This window comes from Engraulis encrasicolus, chromosome 9, assembly GCF_034702125.1.
Source record: "Engraulis encrasicolus isolate BLACKSEA-1 chromosome 9, IST_EnEncr_1.0, whole genome shotgun sequence".
NCBI classification, from domain to species: Eukaryota; Metazoa; Chordata; class Actinopteri; order Clupeiformes; family Engraulidae; genus Engraulis; species Engraulis encrasicolus.
Window position 1 is genome coordinate 54,619,956 of NC_085865.1, and position 10,000 is coordinate 54,629,955.

The 10,000-nt window shown below is 45.0% G+C and overlaps 1 protein-coding gene across 3 annotated transcripts in view; it reads right to left on the minus strand.

Moving 5' to 3' along the window:
- The window catches only part of phldb1b (pleckstrin homology-like domain, family B, member 1b), a 137,535-nt gene that overhangs the window by 41,920 nt on the left and 85,615 nt on the right, over nt 1-10,000 (minus strand). For all 3 annotated transcript variants that reach the window (XM_063207434.1, XM_063207435.1, XM_063207436.1), the window contains exon 11: nt 7,394-7,549. In XM_063207434.1, the coding sequence (XP_063063504.1) occupies nt 7,394-7,549 (156 nt within the window). The remainder of the gene's footprint in view (nt 1-7,393; nt 7,550-10,000) is intronic.

Sequence of the window (10,000 nt, forward strand, 5' to 3'; positions counted from 1 at the left end):
TGATTTTGTAGGGAAGACATAGAGGAAGAACTGTCATATCACGCTATAGCATAAACTGGTAGTGCGTGTGTGTGTGTGTGTGTGTGTGTGTGTGTGTGTGTGTGTGTGTGTGTGTGTGTGTGTGTGTGTGTGTGTGTGTGTGTGTGTGTGTGTGTGTGTGTGTGTGTGTGTGTGTGTGTGTGTGTGTGTGTGTGCGCGTGCGCAGTACATCTATATTTGTGCGGAGTCGTATACAGTAGAAGTAGAAGTAGTCTCACATATGTAATTACAGCACTAGTAGAATGGTATTGCATAGTTGAAACCATGTAATGTCATACTATAGTGTGGTAAGTAGTACATCTGAGTACTGCCACATTATACAACTCTGTATCTGTGCGCTTGTGTGTGTATGTGTGTCTATATATGTCTGTGTTTGTGCTCGCATGCACATGCCTGTGTGTGTGAGTATGTATATACGTGTGCACGCGTGCTATGTACTGTATGCATGCTAATACCAGCTGGAATGTATGAACTTGGTCACACTAAAGTGTCTCATCTGACCTGACTGCGTGGCCCTTTGCTGTCTGAAGCATGAGGTGTTCAATAGAGTACTGCACACGGTTCCCAAACTTTTGCAACTGAGAATAATTTTGCGATCCTCGCCTCCCATATTCCAAACATCAACATTTTTTTGGGTGGGGGGGTGGGGGGGGGGGCTTATTTGGACAGGATTATTGGACAGGAAGTTGTTAGACTCAAATTACTCACAAGACAACCGTGTCGTTCGTTCCATAACTTTTAATGAACTCACTTCCACACCCCCAGTGGACTAAATCGAGCCCCAAAACATTTTCACAATAAAAGTCCGTGGGCTGCTAAAGGAAATGCAAATAACAGTTAACAAACTCATTGTCTTCTTAAAAAAAAACAGGTGTTTAAGTAAGGATCTTCACAGTTTTCCAGGCACCTAAAAGGAAACAAAAAAGGTTAGTTGCTCAAAAAGGATATATTTAAGTGTCCCATTTATTTAAGCTCCCATTGTCCATCATTTAGTGCTTTCAGCAGCTGGTACGCTGATGCACCCTTTTTGGTCAGACAGTCCGCAAGTTGTTCCTTTGTGTTGCTCCATAACACACGCTCAATCCTCTGCATTTGGATGAGTTCTTTGATGCTGCTCATTTCCAGGCGGAGTCTTTTCTCAGAAACGGACTTGGTGGACTTCAGGGCATCAGCCAAAGAATGATTGTCGGTTACGCAGGTGATGGGTGGTGAGTGTTCAGTGCCACCTGTTGTCAATTCAGAGAACAGCATTGCCAGAAAAACAGCATTGTCAATTCCATCAGACATTGCTAATGTTTCTGCAGCCAGGGTACTTCGCACAACCCTTTTCACTCTCTTTGACTGCCAGGCCAAGGGTGAAAACTTTCCATCTTCTCCCATCAAAACGATCAGATGGCCACCTTGACTGCCTCCATCTGGAAGATTTCCAAAAGAGGCGTCACTGAACATTACGAGTTTGAGAGCATGATCATTTCCCAAATGTTGAAAGGTAAGCATAACTTTCTTAGATTTTAGCTTGCATACTATTCTGTTTGCCTCATGAATTGTTTGCACGGTTGCATTCTTGAGTTTAGAGGCCAGGTTGCTGGCATCAAACAGGACATCTGGCCTGCTCTGTCTCGCTACCCAGAGAATTTGACCTATCTTTGACCGAAGTTGGTCTTTCTCATCTTCACAAAGGGCAGAGTCTTGTTGCACAGCCCGTGAAGGCGACAGGTGTATGGGTTGCATGTGCTGAATGTAATTCTCCTGATGGACTTGCACAGTTTGCTTCACAGTCACAAAGTCCATTCCCACATAGCAGAAGCTATCATGCTCCTCACGGCCAACTTGAAAAACAGACCTGAGATGAGGTATCACTGTTCTGGAGAAACTTTCTGTGCCTCCCCACATGAAGTCATCTACATGGCAGGCAAGTATCCCGGTCACATTGCAGTTTGTGTCAGTCCAGTAGAAAACGGCAGGATCGACCTTCGATATTTTTCCTCCTGCTTCCAGCACTATCTCCTTCACTTTGTTGTACCAGTACAGTGAGGCATCTGCCAAACCATACACACACCTTTTGAGCTTCCATAATGTTCCTTTGCAGGCTGCCTCCGGGGGAGGCCTGATGTATACGTCACGTGACAGTTCCATTCCCTGTAGGAAAGCCGCTTTTATGTCCATGGAATGGAGTGTCCATTGCTTTTGGCAGATTACAGCTAAAAGTAGTCGGAGGGCTTCTGTGGCACAAGTCGGGGAATCTTTCTGTAATTCTGCTACTTTGAACTCTTCAAACCCTCTTGCCACTAGCCTTGCTTTTGGTACTACACCAGCAGGTGTCTCCTTCAGGGTACATACCCATCGTGTGCTAATGCTCTTCTGACCTTCATCTTGCACAGTTTCAAACACATTGTTATCTCTCCAATTTTTCAACTCTTCTTGCTTTGCATGGTCAAATGACACTTCTTTTGTTATCAACACATCTTCACTGTTATTAGTGGCATCAACACTGGGCTCTACCTGAAGGTTTTCCAATTGTGATACATCAACTGAATCTGTCTTGCCCTTAACACTGTTTGGTTCAATTAACCGTATGTTGTACCAACTTCTGTATTTGCCTTTGGCCTTACCTGCTCGGCCAAGAACTTCGGCTCTGTGTACAGTGCCACTGCGATGATCTTTGTAGTTCAAAACTTGTCCACTTCTCAGATTAGCTTCAATTCTGTGCTCCACATCAGGTTCTGTCTCTGTGCCCGTGTTGTTTTGATCTTTCTCTGTCTGCCCTTGTGTCGATACTCCTGCCTCTGTGTCTTTGTCAGCATCAGTGCAATTTCCAGGATTTTCATCATCAGTTGACTCTGCATTTCTGTTCGTGGCATGTTCATCACTTTCATTCCTAATTTTCATAAGCCTGAGATAGTGTACTCTAACACAGGTGCTTCCATGTCTGACAAACACCACTGCTCCATCTTGACCAATCACAACTCCTGGTCCTTTCCATTCTGGACAGTCCACTCTCTTGTAATACACCTTGTCACCCATTTCATATCGCTCATCTGTATTTCGTAGCTGCTTGCGCAGAGCTCTTCTTATTCTTTCTGAACACTCTGCCTCTGTAAATGCCTTTCTGGCTGTGTGCAATGCAGAGATGCGTTTCGCTACCCACTCACTTTTTGTGGTTCCTTCCAGGGCAGGTGGCTTGTCTGTCAGCACAGAGGGCAGGTTAGGATTCTGTCCAAACACTAGCTGATGAGGACTATAGCCGTGGACATTTTGCATGGTATTCTTTGCCATAAGTGCCCAATCCAATGCAGTGTCCCAGTCACAGTTGTTAGTTGTCTTGACTTTCATAATGATCTCAGTGAGCGTTTGATTGTGTCTCTCTATTAATCCATTGCTCCAGGGGCTGTATCCAGCAGTTGTTTTCACTTCAATGTTGAAGTTCTCCGCCATATCTCTGACCTCCTCATTGTTAAACTCTCCTCCATTGTCACTGAATAATTTTTGAGGTGGGCCATGGATACTTATCCAGTCATGTATGAAGTGTTTCACAATTTCCGATCCTTTCTTTGTGGTCAAAACGCTTCCTGCGCTGAATCTTGTGAACTGGTCTATAATGTGTAGATACCAGAGACCTGGCTCTAGTTCATGGAGGTCTACTGCCACAGTCTCATTGTGCTGAGACGCTAATGGAAGGCCAACAGCAGGCCTCGGTTTCATCTTGCTGTGTTTCTGACAGGTTTCACAGTCTGTCACTATTCTCTGAAGAATGGCATCACATTCAGCATCTTTGTTTCCTGAGCTTAACAGAAGCCTCTGTAGTTTGTCGGCAGAGGCATGACCAAACTGTCTATGAAGTTTCAAAAGAATCTTTTTCTTCTCTGCTGTATTCATGTTTTCTGATATGGTCAGTATTTCTTCATCTCTGTACTCACATGGTGTGGCATCCTCAGACTCAGTTGATATGAGTATGCGGTCATTGACTTGAATGGCTTTGCTGTCTTTATCCATAATATTCACACAGTAATGGCCAGAGCTTGTGAAGTCCAGTTTTACAGGTTGTTTGAACATCACTGCGCTGTCATTTTTCATATCGAGAACAGTTTCCGCCCTTTTCATGGATGCTTTACTCAAAAGCAGTGGAATCTTGGCAGGAACGACTTCAGTCTCAATTTTGCACTTGGTTTGGCCTATTTTTGCAGGAATTTTTAGCTTTCTGGTAGATTGGACAACATTACCGTCCCCAAATTTAAATGGCCTACTACTTTGTTGTTCTGAGTTCTTCAGATTTTGTCTCTCAAATTTGCTTAGGCCTGTAATGTAACTTTCCAGCCATTCCTCACCACACACAGTACGTGTGCATGCTGTGTCTATTACTGCAGAGCCATAACATTCTGTCAACAGAATTTCAGCTGCAGTGGGCGATTCTTTTGTAAAGAGAGTGATATTGCACTCTTCAGTGTTTTCAGCACAGTCATCTGTGATTTTCACCTTTTCACTTTTGTGCGGGCAGTCTTTGGCCCAATGGAATGCACTCTGACAAACGGCACATTTTGATCTGCGTCCATATCTGTCTAAGGGGTTAGTGCCAGGCAGCGGTGCCTTTTGCTGCTCACCTTGTCTTGGCCACGCCTTGCCCCCCTGTCGTTTCGATTCTGTCGTTACATATGCAGCCTCCTGATTTATTCCCATCGTCTGACCAGACGCTTTCCCTCCAAAAATCCTTTTCAGCGCCGATTTCATTTCTTTGAAACTTAAATCTGAACACGCCGTCAAAGCTAACTGTCTGTCTTTAACTTCCAAGCACGCAGTATCCAGTAACTTAAACGCCAACACGGCATCAGGCAGTTCCATTTTGTACTTTCGCATTCGGGCATAACGCTGTTCAAATTCAATTATGAAGTCCGCCATGGACACACTACTATCTCTCGCTAGCTTATCAAAGTTTGAATACGCATCGTATGTTCGGTCCTTTTCCTCAACTAAGAACAAACCGTCAAGTTTTTCCGGTAGCGTAGTCATGCCAGTATCTTTGTTGAGGTCATCCACAGGTATCTCCATCGCCGTTTCCCGGGCTCTTCCCGTTAGTCCCAAAGCCACTGCAAGCGCTTGTTTCTTCTTTGTAAGGTCCGTGACTCTAATCCACATATCCACTTCATTCTTCCAGCTTTCGTACGGCTTCCCTTCATCGAAGGTCGGCGGATTTTTATAATTAGCAGCCATCCTCTGCTACCATGTTAGACTCAAATTACTCACAAGACAACCGTGTCGTTCGTTCCATAACTTTTAATGAACTCACTTCCACACCCCCCGGTGGACTAAATCGAGCCCCAAAACATTTTCACAATAAAAGTCCGTGGGCTGCTAAAGGAAATGCAAATAACAGTTAACAGAAGTGAGTGGGGGGAGAGACACGGGTCAGCCGCATAGCACACGAGTGCCCTACCGTTAAAGCCAAGGTAGGGCCAATATTGCTAAATTCTAATTTCATATTCACAGGAAAAATCTTGGAAAATCTTGTATTGGACTTATAACTGAGTACTGTTACTAACTAATTTAAGGTGTTATTGCTAACTATGAACCTGTGTTTCCCCCATTTTTATATATAAAAAAGTCAATTCTGTCTGAGACCCCCTGCAGTATCTGGGGTCCCGACCCCCTGTTTGGGAGTACTGCATGTGGAAAACCATATTTGTGATGTATGACACTGTCAATTGTGATGGTTTTTGTATGTGTCGAAACAAAAAGCAAATTTCCACTTGCGAACATTACGTTAAGTATTCATATTCGTATTTGTATAAAGCTACAACAACAAGTAGATCTCATCGCTTATTGGCCTATGCACTGAAAGGCACTCCACTCCTCCCAACCTAGATAGTATGCAGTGTAGTAATTATACAATTCCGAAGTGCCATTCGCCCTGCTACACGCTGGTGAACCACTGAAAATGTACTTGAAATTTTATTTTAAGGTCAAAAGGGATGATTGAAAAGAACCCCAACAACCTTGAGTGCTACACAGTGTGTGTGTGTGTGTGTGTGTGTGTGTGTGTGTGTGTGTGTGTGTGTGTGTGTGTGTGTGTGTGTGTGTGTGTGTGTGTGTGTGTGTGTGTGTGTGTGTGTGCCTGCTAGACTGTACTGTATGTGGTCTGTGCCATTATGGCAACACCCATCACTACTAGAGATGGATGTGGTACATAGGTTAAGTGGCAGTACTGTGTGTGTGTGTGTGTGTGTGTGTGTGTGTGTGTGTGTGTGTGTGTGTGTGTGTGTGTGTGTGTGTGTGTGTCTGTGTGTTGTGTGTGTGTGTGTGTGTGTGTGTGTGTGTGTGTGTGTGTGTGTGTGTGTGTGTGTGTGTGTGTGTGTGTGTGTGTGTGTGTGTGTGTGTCTAGGTTTGCGTGCTTATGTGTGTGGGTGGGTGGATGCATGCGGTAAAAGGGTTAAGTGGAGCTTTGTGAAAAGTGTGTGTGTGTGTGTGTGTGTGTGTGTGTGTGTGTGTGTGTGTGTGTGTGTGTGTGTGTGTGTGTGTGTGTGTGTGTGTGTGTGTGTGTGTGTGTGTGTGTGTGTGTGTGTGTGTGTGTGAGAAGCAAGAGTGGTGAGTGCGTGTGTCTGCAAAAGCGGATGCATGCGGTTCATGGGTTAAGTGGGAGTGTGTATAGGTCAGCTGTTTCAGCAATCTTCAATACTGTCCTAAGTGCAGTATAATACGCTGTGTGTATGTGTGTGTGTGTGTGTGTGTATGTGTGCGTGCCTGCATGTGTGTGTGCGTGTGTGTGTGTGAATAACATACCAGAAACCAAATACCAGACACTTGAGGAGGGTGGTGCATTGACTTTGTCTTTTTCCGGAAATGCCCTGGCCATTTTGTGGTGTGTGTGTTTGTGTCTGTCTGTCTTTGCCTGGTGTTATTGTTGGCTGCCATACAGTACAGGATTGTTGTTTTATTCGGTGTGTGTGTGTGTGTGTGTATCTGAGCGTGTGTCTGAGCATGTGTGCGCATGTCCCTGTTTGTGTGTGTGTGTGTGTGTGTGTGTGTCTATGTAACTAGCCAGCCTTAGCGAGAAGTCCATACATTTACTCTTTTAAACAGTGTGTACATACCTCCTTTACCAAGCTGCTGAGTATGCTGCTCTCTCTCTCTCTCTCTCTCTGTCTCTCTCTCTCTGTGTGTGTGTGTGTGTGTGTGTGTGTGTGTGTGTGTGTGTGTGTGTGTGTGTGTGTGTGTGTGTGTGTGTGTGTGTGTGTGTGTGTGTGTGTGTGTGTGTGTGTGTGTGTGTGCGTGCGCGCGCGTGCGTGTGTACATGTGCGTGCGTGCGTGCGTGCCTGTTGTGTTGTGTGTTGGTGACTGTATCCACTGTCTCCATCTCCCATACCTTTCTCCTGAGTATGCTGCTGTGGATGTCTTGTCTCTCCTTCAACACCTGTTGGCTGATGGTCTCTCTCTCCTCCTCCAGGCTGCTCTCCTTCTCCAGCTGCTGGAACTCCAGGTCCTCAAACTGCTTTGTCTCCGCCTCCAGGGCTTCCGCTTCCTGCTCATCAACCAATCACAAACAAGAGTTCAGGTGAGATAACGAATCATCAAATATCGATACATTGTGGGGCAGCCGAGGCCTAGTGGTTAATGTTAAGGACACACACACACACACACACACACACACACACACACACACACACACACACACACACACACACACACACACACACACACACACACACACACACACACACACACACACACACACACACACACACACACACACAGTGCAGTCTAGCACTCAAGGCAGTTGGGTTTCTTGCCAATCATGCCTGCAAAGGAACACTATGTCAAGTTTTCGACCTTAAAATAAAATGTTCAAGTGTGTTTTCAGCGAGAAGACAGCAGTGTTTCAACTGAGCCTGAGGCAGTCTGTTCTACTCGCCCTTTAACACTAACAGTGTCGGCGTGTGCGGCCAGTCCTGTTCAAAATCCCCCCCACAGCCAACGCTTCAGTCCCGCTGACAGCGGCAAGTCTGGTGTGAAAAGGCCCTAATGTAATGTAGATACGCATCATCACATTATGTCATCATACTCCTCCTTCCCTCTCATTTCACCAAGCACTTGCTTATAACTTCTTACACGTCGATTGGAAAACCATATTTGTGACACTAAAACAACACAATTATTGCCCTGTGAATTTTGCACGGTGGCAATTACATTCCAGACGTGTTTCTTCAATACATCAGAGTGTTGACAGTGACCTTGTCTTCTTAGGTGACATTTTCCGCGGTGACTTTGGTGATCTGTCTGTGCCAGGAGGCAAATGCTCTTGTCTGCCCACAGGGACAGACTATGATTCCATGGGCCCCTGGGACAGACCTCAAGACAGGTCTCCCCTCCATGGACTTGTGAGGATCCAAAAGATTTGGGTATTTCGCAAAGTGGTTAGAGAACCTTGTTGTTGGGGTTTTCAGGGTTTCTCCACCCAAGAAAATTTGAAAATATGGTAGCTTAAAGTGCAATTTTAACAAAATATGAGAACATAATAGACCAATAATGTTTTTTGTTTTTTTGTAACGCTGAGGCTTGGGCAGCATGGGGCCCCCTTGGTTCTGGGGCCCTGTGCTGGGCCTGGTAGGCCCGTGCAGTAATCTGTCCTTGTCTGCCCCCTACGGGGGACGCCACTGAAGGACAAGGGCGACTCCTGCTGTTCCATTTGTTCTCCAGACAGAGACAGACACTACTCAGGTTTCACAACAACTTCTAAGAAAAAACGGAAGAAATCTGCACACTTCAGGTCTGTGCAAAATAGCCTTACTGAAGCTGCAAGCTTTCGGTCTGTGAGACCTCATCAGGCATCAGAGTGTAAATATGCAGCTTCAGTAAAGCGATTTTGCACAGACCTTGAAGTGTGCAGATTTTATTTCCCTTTTTCATAGAAGTCTCTACTAAATCCTGCACCTTTTCAACAGGTGAGTGTGTGACCCTTCACTACTTCACAATCATTTCTACCTGAACCTCAGAAGAACAGATTGTATTTTGGACATAATACTTTGGATTCTCTCAGCAATTCTTTCATTGATTTGGATAAGATGGAGAGGTAAAGTAGAAGGAACTTACAAGAGAAGTTAAATATGGTTAATGAAGTTAAAATGTAAAAGTTACAAATTTAAGCAAAAAAACATTGTATAATAAATATATTAGTTATATAAGTCTTGAAATCGGAATGAAAGTGCAACAGACAAAAAGCTCTAGCAGACTCGTAGTCGGTTTGATTGGGCAAAACTTTGCAATGGGAACACTTTTTTCTGAGAAACCAATACAACTGCAGCAAGCATTTCCACATTCAATGTATCATTTTGTAGCAAGGTCTTCCCAAATAAAACTTCAACACATTCTTGTTACATTCTTACACATGTCCCGCAGCAATGCCAGCCCAAAAAGAACACAGGGAAGGTTGGTGCGTGTGTGTGTGTGTGTGTGTGTGTGTGTGTGTGTGTGTGTGTGTGTGTGTGTGTGTGTGTGTGTGTGTGTGTGTGTGTGTGTGTGTGTGTGTGTGTGTGTGTGTGTGTGCGCGCGCGCGTGTGCATGCTTGCGTGCGCGCACTCGCGTGTGGAAAGGGGAGGACACTGGAGGAGGGAGAGAAATTCCAAAATTCTGTGGCAGCAGCCAAGGAATGTAATATTCCACTGGCTATATTGTATTCCCATGACAACAGACACACACACAAGACCAGCACTTCTTCACACACACACAGAGAGAGAGAGAGAGAGAGAGAGAGAGAGAGAGAGAGAGAGAGAGAGAGAGAGAGAGAGAGAGAGAGAGAGAGAAAGAGGGAAGCGCTGTGAAAGGAGAGAAAATGTCAACCACAAAATGAGATACTTGGAGAGGGTGGTGCATTGACTTTCTTTTTTAGCCGGAAATGGTCCAGCCGTGTTGTGGTGCGTATGTGTTTGTGCTTCTGTCTGTGTGAGATGTTTATATAGCATACTCTACAGCAGTG